At 40.2% G+C, this 20,544-nt stretch overlaps 1 protein-coding gene across 3 annotated transcripts in view; it reads left to right on the top strand.

Annotated features, from left to right (window-relative positions):
* The window catches only part of CD109 (CD109 molecule), a 128,172-nt gene that overhangs the window by 75,614 nt on the left and 32,014 nt on the right, over positions 1-20,544 (top strand). For all 3 annotated transcript variants that reach the window (XR_003521615.2, XM_027603213.2, XM_027603211.2), the window contains exons 16-23: positions 2,869-2,943; positions 3,578-3,638; positions 6,316-6,457; positions 7,354-7,471; positions 10,261-10,374; positions 10,912-11,130; positions 11,912-12,056; positions 14,748-14,924. Coding sequence is in view for 2 of the 3 variants with exons in the window: in XM_027603213.2 (XP_027459014.1) it covers positions 2,869-2,943; positions 3,578-3,638; positions 6,316-6,457; positions 7,354-7,471; positions 10,261-10,374; positions 10,912-11,130; positions 11,912-12,056; positions 14,748-14,924 (1,051 nt within the window). In the remaining variant the exon portion in view is untranslated. The remainder of the gene's footprint in view (positions 1-2,868; positions 2,944-3,577; positions 3,639-6,315; positions 6,458-7,353; positions 7,472-10,260; positions 10,375-10,911; positions 11,131-11,911; positions 12,057-14,747; positions 14,925-20,544) is intronic.

The raw sequence follows: 20,544 nt of genomic DNA, 5'->3' as shown, positions 1-20,544 counted from the left end.
AGGTTTTCCTCCGTTTGTCACACCAGAAGGGCAGAGGTGCTGACTTCCTGACATTTTGCAAGAGGCAGTGCAGGCTGCTGCTGCAGTTGCTGATTTGGGCAGTGAAAGTGCAAGGAATGATTGTCCTGACGTTACCCCCGGGAAAGAAGCAAGAGCAGAATTCAAAAACCTTTTCCTCAGATTGTCTGCCTCTCGTACTTTCTGCCACCCACTTCCTCCCAACACACCAATTCAAGATATCCTTCACTCTTCCCAGGGTTTTCTCATACCACTCATCTGAGTTTCCTACTTGCTTTTATTTTTTCTCCAGAGCTGGCTCTGGGGGAGGGTGTCAGGAGCCTGTAGTGATAGACCATTGTGGTTTCTTTTGCTCTTGTTAAATTTATAAGTGGTGCTGAGAACACCTTGGGAAAATTGAAGTGTGCTAGATCTTCCAGAAATAATTTCAGACACCAGCCCTTGCTGCAGCTTTGGCAATGCCTTTTTATTGAGCCACTGAGAAAAGGAGAATTTCTTTTTGAGATAGATGTTTCTTCTGGATAATTCCATTGATTCACGCAGGAGTGTCAGCAGAAGGTGATCTTGCATGCATTTGTGTTCCGTAGCCGAGTTTGAGTCATGGGACTAAAACCTTTTCTCTCCATTATATTTGGCTCTGGCCGCGTTGCCTGTAGCTGGGCTGACTGTGTTTGCCAGCTTGCTGAGATATAATATCCTGTTTTCTCGTTCTATGGTTTTCTTCTTGAACCTGGCACCATGTTTGCTTACCATGGCTGTAGCAGTGGTGGTGGTTAGCATGGTGGAAACAGTGTATGCACGTGTTTAATTTTAAACGTGGTATGTTGTATAGTGATTAACATAACATAATAAAAAAATAAAAAAAATAAATGTGTGTTTTTTAAACTTGTGCTTAGAATCTTTTCATGATTTTTATTCCTGCCTTTGTCTTAATTTGTCTGGTTAATGCTAATGTTAATAAGGGAGATGCATTGGAATAGTTAACCAAAAAGGATATCATATCTTAACTTTTTTAATGTGGTGAAATATATATAACATAAAATTTGCCACTTTAACCATTTAAAAAAGACAATTCAGTGACATTAATTACTTTCATTATGTTGTACAACCATCATCACTATCTGTTTCCGAAACTTTTTCATCACTCCAAGCAGAGACTCTGTAACCATGAAGTGGTAACCTTCCATTTCCCCCTTTCTCCACACCCCAGCAACCTCTAATCTACTTCTGTCTTTGTGAGTTTGCCTAGTCTAGATATTTCATGTAAGTGGAGTCATACAAAGTTTGTCCTTCTGTGTCTACCTTCTTTCACTTAGCTTAAGGTTTTCAGGGTTCATCCATGTTGTAGCACCTATCGGAACTTTCTTTTTATGGCTGCATAATATACAATTGTATGTATCTACCACATTTTGTGTATCCATTCTTCTCTTGATAGACGTTTAAGTTGTTTCTGTCTTTTGACTTATGTGACTGATACTGCAATGAACCGTTGGCATGCACGGATCTCTTTGAGTCCCTGTTCTTTTCAGTATATACATGGGAATGGAATTGCCAGGTCATTTTTTTTTTTTAAGATTTTATTTATTTATTTGACAGAGAGAGAGAGTTAGCGAGAGCAGGAACACAAGCAGGAGAGTGGGAGAGGGAGAAGCAGGCTTCCCGCAGAGCAGGGAGCCCTGATGCGCAGCTCGATCCCAGGACCCTGGTATCATGACCAGAGCCGAAGGCAGACGCTTAACGACCGAGCCGCCCAGGCACCCCGCCAAGTCATATTCTAATCTGTGTTTAGCTTTTTTAGGAGCTGCCAACTTCACTCACTCTGTTAGCCTATTTTATTCACTCTTGCTAGCAAGGAATGCTGTTCTTAAAAAAATAGCATTGCTAATGTGATCATGTAAATATTTCAATATTGAAAACACTTTCCCTGATGTAATTTGCATTATCTTGATTATCTATGAGGTTGAATATTTTTTTTGCTTATTAATAATTTGCATTTCTTTTTTTGTGAATTGCCTCTTTTTGTTATTTTAAAAAATGTAGTTAACTGACATTTGCAGCACTTATATTAACCATCAGATTTAACCCATTTATCTGCCAAAAGTATGGGTTGTTTTCAATGCTGACCCCTATGTTTTGGTTTAGTCAGCCAGTGACATTTAAGTTCTTCCTGGGCAAAACTCAAGCATACACTTTTTTTTTTTAAGATTTATTTATTTATTTATTTATTTTAAAAAAGATTTAATTTATTTATTTGAGAGAGAGAGAGAGAGAGCACACACACGAGAGAGGGAGGGGCAGAGAGAGAGGGAGAAGCAGACTCCCCACTGAGCCAGGGAGCTGGGACCTGAGCCAAAGGCAGACACTTAACCGACTGAGCCACCCAGGAGCCCCTATTTATTTATTTATTTTAGAGAGAGAGAAAGAGAGTGCATGTGCGTGCGAGCGAGCAGGGGGAGGGGCAGAGGGAGAAGAGAATCCATAAGCAGCCTCCCTGCTGAGTGTGGAGACTGGCACAGGGCTTGATCCTAGGACCCTGAGACATGACCTGAGCTGAAACCAGGAGTCAGCTGCTTAACCGACTGAACCACCCAGGCCCCTCTCAAGCATACACTTCTTAGGAACTCTCGATTACTGAACAGAGTAAAAATAAGTTAAAAGAAGAAATGTGTTTTTAGCTGATTGAATCATGAACAAGGCATTCAAATATTCTTTATTCCTCCATTTGTGTCATTTTCAAATTAGATAAGCTTGTGGGCTGGCTGTTACCTAAGTAACATACAAGGAATATGGCAGAGGGCAGAACAGGTTGATACGATTCAATTCATTCCATGTATTTTATCTTCTCCTTAGGTGGTCCATGAGTTGGAACTTTATAACACAGGATATTATTTAGGCATGTTCATGAATTCTTTTGCAGTTTTTCAGGTATGTTTAGTTTGTTACATAATTTGAAAAGATATTAATATCTTTTACTATTGCAAACACTTTCAGAATTAATTATCTGAATAATGAAATGTTAACTTTTTATTAAATGTGATGCTGAAATGCAGTGTGTTATATAAGTGTAATTTGAAATGGAAAGATAATCATCCTTCCAGTTTTAAAAGCAAATGGAAAAAGTGTGTGTGTGTGTGTGTGTGCGTGTGTGTGTGTGTGTTCTGTGTATGAGAGGGAGAGAGAATGCTCATGTACATGTGTAAATTCTCAAAAATGAGACAGAGTAAAAAAAACTTTCACATTTGCATAAAAACAAATGAACAAGAGTGAGTTAAGAGTATGGGAAACTGCTGTGACATTTTACAGAGCATTTAAACTTGAACCATGAGAGATGATGGACTCTGAAAAACAAACTGAGGGTTCTAGAGGGGAGGGAGGTGGGGGGATGTGTTAACCTGGTGATGGGTATTAAAGAGGGCATGTATTAAATGGAGCACTGGGTGTCATACGCAAACAATGAATCATGGAACACTACATCAAAAACTAATGATGTAATGTATGGTGATTAACATAACACAAAAAAAAGCATGTAAAAAAAGAAAATTAAAATTTTTCTTTCTAGGAATGTGGCCTCTGGGTATTGACAGATGCAAACCTTTTGAAGGATTACATTGATGGTGTTTGTAAGTAAAACCTGGCAATGTGCTTTTAAAGTATTTAAATCTTTCATCTCAGGTATTTAAAATTACTTATATAGGTATGAATACTTTCTGGTTGGATGTGGATATTATGATTTTCATTTTCTGTTCTCTTACCCTAAAGTCTTTTTTTTTTTTTAAAGATTTTATTTATTCATTTGAGACACAGAGATACAGAGAGGGAAAGCATGAGCAGGGAGAGAGACAGAGGGAGAAGCAGGCTCCTCGCTGAGCCAGGAGCCCAATGTGGGGCTTGATCCCATGACCCTGGGATCATGACCCGAGCCGAAGGCAGATGCTTAACCATCTGAGCCACCCAGGCACCCCTCTTATCCTAAAGTCTTGGCGTTTAATGTACATCTGAGCCATGACATGGAATGTTTGTCTGGGCTTCTATCTAGATTTTTGAAATGAATGCTTTCCATTTGCTCTCTGTAGTTCTTTGAGATGGTTATATTTTCGGACACATTGGAAGATCCTGTGCTTCCAATTTGTATGGCAAACTGTGCTATTATTTTGGAATTAGATAAAAGGAGCAACATATTTTTGAAACATTTTTGTTCTCTAGCTTTTTGATGCTCACCTAGAATATAATCCAGATGCTGTAAAGTATGCTGGTGTGTGCACATGCATACACACACACGCACACACTCACGTGCATGTGTCTCATCAGTCTGAGTTCTTCCTGGGAAGGGTCACATCTGTACATTTCCCTGTATTGCTAAATAGAGTTGCCACCCAACTAATAATAAGTGTGCTTTTAGGAAGAAGTCAAAATGTTTTGGCTGGAGGAAGTGTATAAATGAGAATGGTTAACTCTAGAAGTTGTTCTCTTTTCTTTCAGGTAACCTTATGCTAATGTCACAGTTTCTATCCCTGAGTTCCCTATTCCTGTCAGGTATAAGCCCCACACTAAGCCCCAGGCTCTCCAGCTTTGGGCTGGTTTTCGACACCACTGGATACCCGAGCCTCTATCCTGAAGCTAAAAAGATAATTTTATAGCCTTAAAAATTTTATGAAGTCATTATGATCTCTATGTATTAAAGACAATATGATACAGTTATTTTATTCATATGATCATCCATCCTAGACATCTTCTAAGCAATCTTTTTCCATTCTCTCTTTGTCAGTATCAGCTTTTACCCATCTTTGTTCATCTTTACTTATCAAATCCTGATTTCCACTGTAGTACTCATTCTGTTGCTAGTAATACTTATTGTATCCTTTACCTTTCCTCAGAACTTTCTTCTACATTTCTCCCCCCATCACAGAAGAAACCTGATGCTCTTACTAGCATACTGTGTCCTTAGAAACCTTCTCAGGTGACTGACATTAATTTTTCTGCTTCTCTTCTGGATCAGGGTTCCTAAGTCCATAGTGTTCAGTGTTATCTTGACTACTTCAAGATCACTGTTCAACAACCCTCAGTTAAGAGCCATTTATCATTTGAAGCTCAAAAATTTCAGTTATAGTTCCTTCAATCAACCTTTAGGTCTCCTACTTTCCCTTTATCTCTGTATGCATTGATGACTCTCACAAAAGATTCAAAGTCTTACTCCTGTTGTCATCCTGGGAATTTGACTGTCCGTGTGGTTGATCCATCTAATGTGTACTGTCTTGCAGTCACCACGATGGCCTCAGTAGTTACCACAGGTCATGTTATCCCTGGAACACTGCTCTACTTTTAAAATTTCAAATGCCTATCTTTCTACCTTGTAGATTCCTTCACTCCCTTAAGTTTATCAAATGTTTTGCATTTTATTTTATTTTTTTAAGATTTCATTTATTTATTTGAGAGAGAGAGAGAAAGAGAGAGCATGAGCTGGGGGGAGGGGCAGAGGCAGAGGGAGAAGCAGGCTTCCTGCTGAGCAGGGAGCCCGATGCGGGACTCCATCCCAGGACCCTGGGATCATGACCTGAGCCGAAGGTGATGCTTAACTGACTAAGCCACCCAGGCGCCCCTGTTTGCATTTTATTTTGAAATAATTTTAGACTTACAGACAAGTTGAAAAAAAATAGAAGTAGGTGATAGTAATAGAAAGAAAGCTTTTAGTGGAATATGGGTCAGGATGCAGTGTTACAGCCTTATTAGATGACCTGTTCCTTGAGAATTTGGGAGCTACTGTTTCGTGCTTACTTTAAGAAAATTTAGATATGTAAACAATTTGGAAAATTAAAACTCTTCCAAAAATGGTTTAGGCTATATTGACTTTTTTGGAAATGTGTCAGTCTGTATGGCAACGTGACCTTTTTTTTTAAGCTAGTAAACTGAATATAGCATCTTGTGGCTGGTGTAGCCAATGGTAATGATCACTAGAGAACTAAAAAGGGAATAGCAAAATTGGAGGGAACTTTAAAAATGTGATTTAACTTCTTTTTTAGCAACTGCACTGTAAGTAGTTTTTCAGGTATTGGTTGTACAGGCAAGGAACATTTTTTTTTTTTTTTTTTTTTTTAGTTTTGGTGCTGCCGTAACTGGCTTCAGAGCCTTGGGTAAGTCACTTCAAGGGGTCTCAGGTATCTTAGCTGTAAAATGAGACGGTTGAATAAGATGAACTCTGAAGTCCCATTCAGCTGAGAGGTGTTGCGGTTCTCCGGACTAAGAGTACAATCATCCTCTACAGTGACTTTTTTCCTAACAGTTGTCAATGTTGATTTTTAGATGACAGCGTAGAATTTGCTGAGAGGTTTGCGGAGGAAACAGAAGGATACTTGGTAGATTTTCATGACTTCTCTTCGGTTAGCAACCCACGTATCAGAAAGCATTTTCCAGAGACTTGGATTTGGCTAGACACCAACATGGGGTAAAGATTTATAATGTTCTTTGCTTATACCTATTTTGTTTAGTGTTGGTTTTAAATAAGTTTTGTGTTCTTGCTAGTGTTGAGGTACAAACCTATTGTGTTGAACAACGAAGTAGACCAAGAGGTTTTCATTTTAGAATGATATTTATTGTATTTAAATATGTAGTGTTTAATAAAGCCGCATGCAAACTGGGGCAGTGAGAGTGTCATTAAGGAGAGGATCGACCTTCTTCTAATGAAGGGTGTTTTTAACTTCCTTGAAGTTTCATGGTTTTTGTTTGATAAAAGTGCTGAGAGTACGCTTATTGCCTTGGGGTGGGAAGCACTTACTCTCTCTACCTTGTGGCTCCTTGTCAGACATCCCTGTGAGCCACAGGAAGGAGTGCAGGTGGTGGGAGGATTTGGCTTAATTGACAAACCCTGAGCTATCTGGCCTGATGACTGAGCAGATGAATCATGAAATCTTCACATATTTTATAGTCCGCCATTTGTGTAAACTTGAAATAAGACACGAATCAAACCTCAAAAAAAAATGACATTGACCGAGATACAGAGGGAAACTTTTATGCAAATTGACAGAAATAAATTGAGTTAAATTTGAAAGTAGATATTTGTTATCTATATACAACATTTATGATAATAATGGTCATTCTAAAGGTATAAACATTATAGAAAGCTTTTAGTGGAATATGGGTCAGGATGCAGTGTTTTGGCCTTACTAAGTGACCTATTCCTTGAGAATTTGGGGTCTACTGTTTAATGCTTACTTAAAAAAATTTAGATATGTAAATAATTTGGAAAATTGAAACTTCTAAAAATAGTTTAGGTTATGTTGACTTTTTTGAAATATGTCAGTCCTTGGTGTGTTATGATTTTTATTTTTATCTTGACTTCAGTTCTAGGCTTTACCAAGAATTTGAAGTTACTGTGCCTGATTCTATCACTTCTTGGGTAGCCACTGCTTTTGTGATCTCTGAAGACTTAGGTCTTGGACTAACAAGTACTCCAGTGGAGGTAGTATATTAAAGACCTGCTTGCAAATGTTAAAGTGCCCAGAGCAAAGGAAGTGTGAACACTTCAATGGATTTTTAAAAAATGATTGCTTATGATGTTGATTAGTGTTTAGAGATTCCTTGGCTTTTCCTTTTTGTTTTTCATCGGTTTCATACTTTAAAATGTGAGCTGTATTAAACTCCTAAATGTGCTACGTCCATATGAAGATTTGGATAAAAACTTCATTATTGAATGAATCCAGCTATTTCCAAAGGCCAGAAGAGAGAGAATTTCTGTGTATTCCCTCTGGAGAGGATGGGCAGACCTTCTCAAGATGTACCCTAGCAGACATGCCTTCCCATTTCTGGTCAAATTGCATCACATGTTACTTCCTAAACCTGTCGCTTGCAAGAGGAATATAATGAGAATGTTTGGTCTTAGACCAGTAGCTCTCACCTCTGTCATACCTGAAGCCCCCTTTTCATAACAGATATTTTGTTTTCCCCTTTACCATCTGGAATGCAATTCATAGAAAATATGGTGTACCTATATATTCAATTAAAAAATCAATATGATGCCTTAAGTGAAATAGTAAGGAGAAATAAAAGGGAAGTAATGTGTAGTAAAATAGTATATAATACACTATATAAGTGGTCAGACATAGCTGTACTAGAAGACATATATCTTTAAGTATTTAGTCCATGCATAGAATCACCCTGTGTGTAACAGCTGCAAGTGAAGTTTGATATACACGTATTGTTTTAGCAACTCAGAAACTGTCAGCGGTACTGCCTGTGGTGATGTCGGTCTTTGAAACCATGAACAACTTTTGGTAGAGTTACAAACTAAACAAAGTGCGGTCTTCTGTTGATTGATGAAATAGTTCTATTTGTGAAAAATTTACTGTGTATTGAAAAATGCTTTGGGTTTATATATAAGTTGGAATTAGGTTGTAAGTTCAGGTCATTATAAGCAGGTACTTTACAGGAATGTCTGAAGAGACATTCAAGAATCAAGAGGGATGTGGGACAATTTTTCATCCTCTGGGACTGTCCAGAGCATCACAGACTTTCACCCCCTACCCTTCAGTCATTGTGACAATCTAAGGCACTGCCACAAATGTCTAAGTAAACCTCTAGGGGGAATTATTGCTGCCAGTGACAGCCATTGGCCTAAACTAATAAAGTTTTATTTTCAGAGGCAGGGTAGCAGTTCAGCTTCCCTGTAGGATTTGGCCAACAATCTCAGAATTGGGTCACCGATGAGAAAGTACATGCGCATATATATGTTAGAAGGTAGTAAGCAGAACATCATCTAGACTTTCCATCTAGACTTAAGTCTCAAACAGGGCCTGTTGGATTTGGCCAGTGGCTTTTAAAGCAGATGGCTGGAGTCATAATAGTGTAGTAGGTGAGGAGCTTGGCTTTGGCATCAGACATGCTGGGGTCCTTTTCTGGTTCCTTCATTTACTAGTGATGTGACCTTGTCCTAGATACAGAGATCTCTGAACTTCAGATTTCTTTTCTGTAAAATATGAACATAGAACCTGCCTCATAGGAGTTGTATGGATTAAGTGAAATAATTTGTGTAAAGTACCTATAAACTGTTGGGACTACATCAAAGTAAAAAGTTTCTGCACAGTGAAGGAAACATCAACAAAACTAAAAGGCAACCCACTGAATGGGAGAAGAGATTTGCAAATAACATATCCGATAAAGGTTTAGTATCCAAAATCTATAAAGAACTGATAAACTCTGTACCTCAAAACCAAATAATCCAATTAAAAAAATGGGCAGAGGACATGAACAGACATTTCTCCCAAGAAGACATACAGATGGCCAACAGACACGTGAAAAGATTCCCAACATCACAGATCATCAGGGAAATGCAAATCAAAACTGCAATGAGATATCACCTCACACCTGTCAGAATGGCTAAAACCAAAAACACAAGAAACAACAAGTCTTGGTGAGGATGTGGAGAAAAAGGAACCCTCTTGCATTGTTGGTGGGAATGAAAATTGGTGTAGCCACTGTGGAAAACAGTATGGAGGTTCCTCAAAAGACTAAAAATAGAACTACCCTATGATCCAGGAATCACATTATTGGATATTTACCCCCAAAATACAAAAACACTAAATCAAAGGGTTACATGCACCCCCATGTAGCGTTATCAACAATAGCCGAACTATGGAAGCAGCCCAAGTGTCCACCAATAGATGAATGGATAAAGGAGATGTGGTATATACATGATAATAATGTGGAATATTATTCAGCCATAAAAAGAATGAAATCTTGCCATTGCAAAAACATGCATAGAGCTAGAGAGTATAATGCTAAAGCAAAATAAATTGGTCAGAGAAAGGCAAATACCATATGATCTCACTCATATGTGGAATGTAAGAGACAAAACAAATGAACAAAGGAAAAAAAAAAGACAACCAAGAAACAGTCTCTTAACTATAGAACAAACGGATGGTTACCAGAGGGGAGATGGGTGGGGGGATGGGGGAAATAGGGGTGGGGATTAAAGAGTACATGCATCATGATGAAAATAAAATAAAATGATAAAAAAATAAAGTCCCTGGATCCTAGTAGGCACTTAATAAAATGTAGTTAAATAACATAAAGCACATCAATTTATCATCACTGACTTGGGCTAAGTTGGCTGTTTGTTTTCCTTTGATAGGCAAGTGGACATTTCTTTGTGGAATTATAAGCTTCACAGGTTTTGTGAGATGTGCTTTTAATTACATGAAGTGTGAAGTATTTTGACTTGAATAAAATATGTATTCATTGTGTTCTTTCCAGCTACAAGCCTTCCAACCATTTTTCATTTTTTTGAATCTTCCCTACTCTGTTATCAGAGGTGAAGAATTTGCTTTGGAAGTAACCATATTCAATTATTTGAAAGATGCCACTGAGGTAATATATTAAAGGTTTTGTTAACCATTCACACTTCAGGAAAGAATGGAGAAAACACACAGGGCTTGGGTTGTTAATGTTTGGGTATCTGGGAATCTAAACATTTTATACATTTCTGAGAGACTGAAAATAAACATACGATTTCTTCTACTTATTAATGTCTAAGGATAGTATTAGCATCTATACATTCTCTTCATTCCCAGCACAGGTTTTCCGCTTTAGGCGCATGACTTCCTTGCTGTCTCTGAGGCAGGTCTTTCTCTTTCCTGCCTGCCTGTACTTTTTCCTAGTCCCCTTGCATCTAGAAGGTGTTGCTTCTTCTCACTGGCATTCTGTGCTCCTTGCAGCTGGCAAGGAGTGGAGGAGGAGAGCATAGAGAAATGAAGTTTTCCCTGATAATGCTCTCATCCTGTCCTTGGCTGCATCTCTGTCTCATCTTTCTCTAGTCTTGCACCTCACAGTACTTAACGTGGTGATAAAACAACACTTTCCTGAGGAGCATTTATTATATAAAACTTTTGATAATTTTCCTTCCAGGTTAAAGTAATCATTGAGAAAAGTGACAAATTTGATATTCTAATGGCTTCAAATGAAATAAATGCCACAGGACACCAGCAGACCATTCTGGTCCCCAGTGAGGATGGGGCAACTGTTCTTTTCCCGGTCAAGCCCACGCATCTGGGGGAAATTCCTATCACAGTCACAGCCATTTCACCTGCTGCTTCTGATGCTGTCACCCAGAGGATTTTAGTAAAGGTAAATATTTGAAGTCTTGAATAAGTGAAACAGAAATCCATAATTGAAATGAAACAAAAGATGGTTTTTCTCTTGGTTAAATTTGTTGGCAAGATCTAGTAGGTCATCTCCTCCATCCTCCTGGTATTGTCTGATTGTTTTCTCATCTGTATGTAAAGATATATAGTATGTTTTGGAAGTAATTGCCAATTTCCTCTTTAACTTTATGGTATGCCCATATAGCAAATCTCTTTTGCCGTCAATTACATTTAGCAACTGTTACATTGGGGTCCTGTTAAATCATGCCAAGTTGATATGTAGATTTTGAATTTTGGAATTCCTCAATACAGTTAGAAGAGATTTTGTAGATTTTTTTTTTTTTTTTTTTTTAGAGAAGGTCTTATGCAGAAAAAGACAACTCCGCCTAGTGGATGAACACTTGTGTTCTGGGGGGAGACAGCCCTAGGTTCAAATCCCAGCTCTGTCAAGTGTTACTTTGGACAAGATATTTAATCTCTCTTTGGATAATAATATGATTTACCTCAGAGGGTTTTTCTCATCACCTTTGCATCTTCTCCTTTGTCATTTCAATTGCCATTTCATGAAATGTTTTGTTTACTTTAACTAGAAAGTAAACATTTATTAACAGATTTGAAGCAGGAATCAAAAACAGTAAGTATTTATCTAATTGTACACATACTGCAGACACAACAGGCAAGATGTTTATCTTATTATTTGCATAAAGTTCTTTGTAAACAGATGAGTAGAGATGATGTTAATCGTGTTCCTTTTTTTCCAACAGGCTGAAGGAATAGAAAAATCATTTTCACAATCTATCTTGTTAGACTTGACTGACAACAAGTTACAAACTTCCCTGAAAACTTTGAGTTTCTCATTTCCTCCCAACACAGTGAGTGGTAGTGAACGAGTTCAGATCACTGCAATTGGTAAGAATATCAGTATATCACCATCACTACTGGTTTATTAGTATATGACTATACATGTACTTTTAAATCTATTTATAGGTGTATTTTCTTATTTAGTCCTAATGAGAAGAGGTTGCAAAAATTTTTAGTTGGTACCAACTGATGATTACAATAGAAAGACTAGCAGATATGTGTCCTAGGCCAGTTCTTAATTGCAGTGTGCATTGAATCATGTGGGCATCTCATTTAAAGGAAGATGCTGGTGTAGTAGGCCTGGGGTGGGGCCTTGGGTTGTGTATTTCTAACAAGTTCCCAGTTGATGCTGATGTTTCCGGTGGATAGACCACTCTTTGGGTAGCAGGACCCACTATAATGTGGCTGGAGGGAGGGATTATTTCTAAGAGCAGAGCTTCTGTCCTCCGTGGCTCTCGACCTCGGGTACATAATCAGAATCTTCTATGGAGCTTTGTAAAAACACAGGTTCCACTTTCAACCTACACAATCAGAATTTCTTTTCTTTTTTTTTTTTTTAGATTATTTATTTATTTATTTGACAGAGAGAGACACAGCGAGAGAGGGAACACAAGCAGGGGGAGTGGGAGAGGGAGAAACAGGCCTGCTGAGCAAGGAGCCTGACTTGGGGATCACGACCTGGGCTGAAGGCAGACGCCTAACGACTGAGCCATCCAGGCGCAATCAGAATCAGAATTTCTTAAGCTCTGGCTAGGGTGTGTATATTTTGAAAAGGTTTCACAAGTGCTTCTGATGACCAAAGGTTGAGTACTGTTGCCTAGAGCAGTTGTCTGTGAGGGAGGCAGATAACCTTTACAGCAGGAAGCAACCCAATGACTTCACCCTCTCCTAATCACCTTCTGGCAACCCAAAATTATTTTTTTGTCAATTGTTAAACATAGCTTCCACACAAACGATTTGTTTATATAGCTGTGCTTCACAAATAACTGAAGGAAATATTTAGATTAATGAAGATTAGTGAATCTAAATAGTTTGTTAGGTTTTCAAGATGTCAGGACCTAAGGCACTTTTTTAGAGATTCTTTTAAATCTTCTCATTACACTCATAGGTGTAATGCTCTCCATTATAACTCAACCAACCAGTCCCTCTGTAGAGGACTTTTTGGGAGCCTTAGGTATAATTCTTAAGAAGAATTAAATAAGCTCTCTACTCAGGGGAATGAATTCTCCCATAGTGTTGGGATGCTGGGAGGTGCAGCATACACGTGGGGGGATCCAGTACACACACACACAGGGAAGAAGCCTTGAATTTCAAATGTATTCCACCACTCCTTACATTGGAATGAGTCTGTCTTTGGTTATTGAAACACTCTTGAGTGTTGATTTTTTTTTTTAAAGATTTTATTTATTTATTTGTGTGTGTGTGAGAGAGAGCACAAGCAGGGGGAGCAGCAGAGGGAGAAGCAGACGCCCAGCTGAGTGGGGAACCTGATGCGGAACTTGATCCCAGGACTCCGGGATCATGACCTGAGCCTGAAGGCAGACACTTAAGGCAAAGGCTTAACTGACTGAGAACACCCAGGCGCCCCTCACAGTGGGGTCAGAATTAGAACTCAGCCCCTGTATTTCTGAAGTTTTACTTGTTTCCCTGAGTCATAGTGTTAGAATGTGGGTAGAGGTGTCTTCTTTTTATTTATTTATTTATTTATTTTTAAAAGATTTTATTAATTTATTTTACAGAGACACAGCAAGAGAGGGAACACAAGCAGGGGGAGTGGGAGAGGGAGAAGCAGGCTTCCCGCTGAGCAGGGAGCCCAATGCGGGACTGGATCCCAGGACCCTGGGATCATGACCTGAGCCACCCAGGCGCCCCTAGAGGTGTCTTTTATTATTTATTATTATTTTTTAAGATTTTATTTATTTACTTGACACAGAGAGAGACACAGTGAGAGAGGGAACACAAGCAGGGGGAGTGGGAGAGGGAGAAGCAGGCTTCCCACTGAGCAGGGAGCCCGATGCGGGGCTCGATCCCAGGACCCTGGGATCATGACCTGAGCCGAAGGCAGACGCTTAACGACTGAGCCACCCAGGCGCCCCGAGGTGTCTTTTAAACAGGAATGTTGTTTAATTGTATATTACTAACTTTGAAGAATATTCCTAATCCTTTTTGATCCTGAAATTCATTGAAATACTTTTATGTGTTAATTCTACTTTGTTTTTGCTAAAGAGAACACATTGAAAAATATGACAATCCTTGCCCTTAAAAAAAAAAAATCATTTCTCAAGTGTTTGTAGTGTATTAGTAAGAAATCAGAGTGAAAAAAAATCATTTCTCAAGTGTTTGTAGTGTATTAGTAAGAAATCAGAGTGAAGTTCTAGTTAGGTGAAGAATACTACTAATAAAACATTTCTTTCCTATATAAAAATGATGGTTTCCTAATGGTCAATTCCTGACATTTTTGTTGAAGAATGATTTTTTAAGCTTATTTTTTTGCCTAGCATATGCCCCATCTTCACCTGAGCTAAAAGTCTGATTTGTCCCATCATCTCTGAGTTTGGTGCCACTGTGCTGTCAGCTATTTATTTGACCAGTCTTCCTAAGAGCTTGACGTAAAGTCTGTCGTCTGTTCCAAGCAGTGGAATAATCATCGCTTCAATGTCAGCCACCTTCTGGACTCTGCAGAAGTCTTCTGGGCACCAGGACTATTTGCTGATTGTATCGAATATCTTGTGCTTTCAGGAGATATCCTTGGTTCTTCCATCAATGGCTTAGCCTCATTGATTCGGATGCCTTATGGCTGTGGTGAACAGAACATGATAAATTTTGCTCCCAATATTTATGTTTTGGATTACCTGACTAAAAAGAGACAACTGACAGAAAACTTAAAAGAAAAAGCCCTTTCATTTATGAGGCAAGGTAAGCATTTTAGAAATATACTTTCATCTGTAAATTTTTCTTTCTTTTTTTTTTTTTTTTTGAGGAGAGTCCACTCTAGACCTTATTTCAGTGTAGACCGATTTGTCTTTGCTGTGTGATTGTAGGACTAGATGGTGTTGAAATGTGCTACAAGTACAAGCCGTGGGAAGCTGTCACCCTTCTTCCTGCAGCTAATTGTCACTAATTGCTGCTAACATGTTAAGGAGTTAGTGTCTAGAGGGGTTTGTATTTTAAGAAGGGACCTGACATTTAAAGCTACCAAAAAATCTAGAGGACTGAGTGTTCATTTATTCATTACACATTTATGGAGTATCTGTTGGTGCCGGCGTCAGCTCTGTGGCTGAGGAAACAGAGGAGGTCAGGGCGTTTCTTCTCAAGGAATTCCCTGTTCAGGGAAGACAGTTCTGAATTCCAGAACCAGATCACCTGGGAGTAATCTGTACAGACACACTTGGGCCATCATGGGGTGGGTACCTTCTCAGTGCATTTAAAGTGTCAGGTAGATGGGAGTTAGGAGGGCACAGGAGGGCATCAGAAGATGCCACACTGGTGGTTACTGTCCCCTGACTCCTAGAGAGGCTGATACTGTTCACAGACACCAGTTGCTTTGTGTCTACACCTTGCAAATAACAACAGTTGTCATTAGCTGAGCGCTTATATGTGCCAGGCAGTGTTCGAAGCACTTTATACCTAATGTCTCATTTAATGCTAATAGTGTTAGTATTGCCCTCCTGTTTTTACAGATGAGGAAACTGAGACACAGAAAAGTTAATTAACTTGCCCAGGGTCACATAGCAAGTGAGTGGCAGAGCTGGGATTTGAACTCACTGCCTCACCCCAGAGTTCATGTGCTTAATGTCCATACTTAGACAAAAACAACATTTTTAATAATAATAACGTAAGTTTGATTTCCTCAAATACTCCAGAAGCCAGCCACCCAAAGTTACAGGCTCAGTTTTGTGCTTCCATGTTAGGGGACTTCTAGCAAAATCTCTTTGTGGCTGAGTTTATCTGTCTACACAGTTTGGGATACCTGCTGCCCCTCAAACTCATGAGGATTAGAATGGTTTATGCAAAATGCTAAAAAAAACCTACCCTTGTTCAGTATAATCTAAAAATCAAGTCAACACTTCCCAACTCCTAAGTGTTTTATTTATTTATTTTTTTGGAAGGAATGGGTTAAATGCAAATCAAGGCAAGCTGTTGGTGGTTTTGCTAAAACTTCTCCACAGTTAAGAATTAGAAAGCTTAAAGACACTATTTTGATGTGAGCTTTTCTTCCAGGTTCCCTCATTATGTAAGGACTTGTTTATCCTAAACTAAATTTTACGTTACAATGGTAATAAGGAACCCTGTTTAAAGGCTTTACAAATGTTTTCATTTAGTTCTTTTTTTCCCTCCTTAAAATTACCTATTTATTTATTTATTTGAGAGAGAGAGAGAACACACACAAGCGAGTGTGCATGAGTGTGTGCACGATGGGGGGAGGGGCAGAGAGAGAGGGAGGTAGAATCTTAAGCAGACTCTGCACTGAGCATGGAGCCCTATGCAGGGCTGGATCTCATGACCCTGAGTCATGACCTGAGCTGAAACCAAGAGTCAGATGCTTAACTGACTGTGCCACCCAGGCGCCCTATGTTTTCACTTAATTCTTACAAAAACCCTAGGAGATGGGTGTACTGATATTATTTCCATTTTACAGATGAGGAAACTGAGGCACAGGGAGGTTATATAACTTACCCATGATTACTCCCAGGTGATCTGGTTCTGGAATTCATGTTCTTCCTCAGATCGATATGGATAAGTTTACTTTGCAACATTTTTAGGTTGTTAAAAGCCATAAGCTTAGGATGGAAAAGGTCCAGGAATTGGCCAAGATGATTGAACTTGGCCAGTGTGCAGGAGGTCTCAATGGGGCTTCTGATAAAATAGTAAAGGGGGAGCATGGGCTCTTATAGGGAAGGAGACAGCAAAGGTTAGAATCTGAAGTGTCAGGTTAGACCACAGTGAGCTCTAAGATGTGGAATCCCAAGAGGATGAGCTGGTCAGGGTCCAAAGCTCTCCCTAGGGTAGGCTGGCAGAGATAAGAGCTGGAAGGGAGGAAGGGGGTTGTGAGTCAGGAACCATGTGCTGCAGGAGAGGACAAACTGAGGGAGACCAGGGATTGGAATCGGAGCTGAGTGTGAACTGAGTGTTGCTGTGGGGAGGGAGAGAGTGGTGTATTTTCCCTCAGATTAGAGCCAGGCCCTGCATGACTGGGATGTGGTTAGGTCTTCAGGAAGTTCTCAGAGATCTACCAATTGGTACTTTGCATACAGAGCTATTTAAGATTATCCTTCTTCATACATATATTTGTGGATCAGTCATATTTAAACACAAATACAAGAGCTGCTTTTTTCAAGTTCTATTGTAATTAGGTTTAAGAAGTGGTATCGAGTGCCCTCTGTGGTACAGTGTGTGCCATGCTAAAAAGAAAAATGAGATTTTACACATTGCCATAATGGTTATACTTAAGGAGATGAAAAATATTTCGGATTGTTATAATTTAACGGCACCTTTTAAAAACAAGATTCTGACTTGTATTCAAAATTCAGTGCGACTGGCTTCAAGTAGAAAGTAGGTAGGAACTATACTGTTGCTTTATAATTTGATACACATTCTTTGGGCTAATTTAATAAAATAAAGTAAAATATTTTAGAAAGTGCCCCATAATTCCATATTTTATATGCTGTATGAATTGTAATGTTCGCTAGTCAAATATCAGTGCTATAAAAAAAAAGTGAATTTTCTAGTTTGAACCATTTAAGGACTGATAAAATGATAAAATCATCCCTTAAAGATAAGTTGAGTTGTGTTCTAGATACTTTGCTCTGGGTTAGCAGAGGTTCCTAAAAAATGAAAAAAATCCTCGGTATCTATTTTTTTTTTTTTCCTCAAAAGGAGTGCTGGTCCCTCAGGCCAGCCCTAGCCAGGCTGAGCGCCAATCTGCAGTATTTCAAAGCCACCCTCGGCCGGGGGGGTGGGGGGGGGGGGGGGTGGGGGGGTGGGGGGGGTGGGAGGGGGCGGGGTGGGGCGGGGCTGCATCTCCTTGATGCTTGGGAGCCTTCCTCACACGTGCTGGTTGTTAGAAGGTGTAGAGGGCCAGAAGGCAGAAAAAGCATGGTTCTCTAAAGGCCACATAGTCTTGCAAGCTCCCAGAGGCATGAAGAGCACTACTTCTGTGAGGTAGGCCAGCCCCACCTTGGGGGACAGAACGCCCCGGTTACAGTGCCAGCTATGGAGGTGGTCACACCCAGGCTCTGAGTCCTGCCTCCTGCTTTGGGCCTGTTTTCCCACCTGTAAGATAGGGGTAATAAAGTACCAACTTCATGGGGGCTGTTTTGAAGATGAAATAAGATATTTTAGCACTTTAACACAGTAAATGCCCAGTAACTGTTAGCTATAGTGTATACAGTTAGTTGCATCTGACCAGGGAGTTAGGGTCCACAGTCAGCAAGTAAACCCTGTCCATCTGCCTCAGAAACAAATGGGAGGTTCTTCGCTCTTTCCATCCCGTGGTGAATCCTTCCACTCGCACACCGTCATTGCTCAGCTGGACAACTCCAGGGGCTTCCTCTTAGAAAACTCTCTGCTTCACTGTCCTCTCCCCTTCAATACAGCCTCCACATATAATAAAAGGGACATTTGTTTTTTAAGATTTTATTTATTTATTTGTCAGAGAGAGAGCGAGCACAAGCAGGGGGAGCGGCAGGCAGAGGGAGAAGCAGGCTCCCCGCTGAGCAGGGAGCCTGATGTGGGACTTGATCCCGGGACTCCGGGATCATGACCTGAGTGGAAGGCAGACGCTTAACTGACAGAGCCACCCAGGCATTCCAATAGAAGGTATCTTTGGAAAATGTTAAAATCAGGTCACTTACTTGCTTAAAATTCTCTAATAGTTTCTGCACTGGGTGACCTGGCCTTGGCCTCCATCTCTCACCTCACTGAGGCTGCCCTTTCTTGGCTCCCCCTCGGCTCCATCTGGAGCACTCCCAGCTCCATGGTGCTTCAGGGCTTAAACCCGCTCTTCCTTCTCCTGGGGTCCTCCCATGGCTGGCTCCTTCTCATCGTTTAAGTGGTGTTTCCCTCAGAGTGGCCTTCCCTTCCCTTTAGGAGCTCTCATTTCATTTTCTTTTTTTTTTTTTTTAAAGATTTTATTTATTTATTTGACAGAAAGAGACACAGCGAGAGAGGGAACACAAGCAGGGGGAGTGGGAGAGGGAGAAGCAGGCTTCCTGCCAAGCAGGGAGCCCGATGCGGGTCTCGATCCCGGGACCCTGGGACCATGACCTGAGCTGAAGGCAGATGCTTAACAACTGAGCCACCCAGGCGCCCCAAGGAGCTCTCATTTCATTTTCTTTTTCTTTTTTTCTTTTTTTTTTTTTAAAGATTTTATTTATTTGACAGAGAGAGACAGCGAGAGAGGGAACAGAGGCAGGGGGAGTGGGAGAGGGAGAAGCAGGCTTCCTGCTGAGCAGGGAGCCCGATGTGGGGCTCGATCCCAGGACCCTGTGATCATGACCTGAGCCGAAGGCAGACGCTTAACGACTGAGCCACCCAGGCACCCCTCTTTTTCTTTTTTTAAAAAAATATTTTATTTATTTATTTGACAGAGAGAGAGAGAGAGAGCGCACAAGCAGGGGAAGTGGCAGGCAGAGGGAAAAGCAGGCTTCTCGCTGAGCAGGGAGCCCGATGCAGGGCTCGATCCCAGGACCCTGGGATCATGCCCTGAGCTGAAGGCAGACGCTTAACTGACTGAGCCACCCAGGCACCCCTCATTTCATTTTCTTTACCACACTTAACATTATCAAAATTATCTCGTTTGCCTATTATTGTGTGTGTCTCCTGCACTAGAAGGTAAGCTCCGTGACAGTGGGGGCTGTGTTTAATCTTTTCACCGTGACAGTGGGGGCTGTGTTTAATCATTTCACCATCGTATCACGATATAAGCACCACCATAAATACAGACTGGATGAATGAATTACTGTCAATATTCATTTCTTTGGGCCTCCGGTTCATCATCCTGATGCGGGGGTTGGGCCCAGAACATGTCTCAAGTACTTCCTGGATTGTTTATAAACACTAAAAGTTCTACCTGGCCTTGGCTTTTCTTAGGAGCTAGGGAATGGGGCCAGTGGTTTCAGCTCACCTTCTGAGCGGAGCGGGCGAAGTGGCTGATGGAAGTCAACACGATGGCGCCCCCCCAAATACGTCATTTCACCGGTTGAACTCCATTGTATTTCAAAGTCGTGGACAAAAGCTTCTTGGTATAATGCTTTTCATTATGAAATCAGGGTCTCATTTCAGAGACTCTGTTTTTTCTTTTGCCATCACATTTGCCAAACTCTAAATATACTGTAGTTGTTTTTATTTTTTAAGAAATTAAAATGGTTTTGGCATGAGTCATGATTATATTATTTAAATGTCATTTATGAACAGAGCATTGTTTTACTTAAATCATGCTTGGCCCAGGAGCCTTGTAACCTAACCCATTGTTTTTTTGGTCAAAACAACAACTACATCATTGAATGAAGTCTCTTTTGCTGTCAGAAAGAAAAAT

This window comes from Zalophus californianus, chromosome 7 (assembly GCF_009762305.2).
Source record: "Zalophus californianus isolate mZalCal1 chromosome 7, mZalCal1.pri.v2, whole genome shotgun sequence".
Lineage (NCBI taxonomy): Eukaryota > Metazoa > Chordata > Mammalia > Carnivora > Otariidae > Zalophus > Zalophus californianus.
Note: the sequence above shows the minus strand (reverse complement) of the source record. Positions and strands in the feature narration are given on the sequence as shown.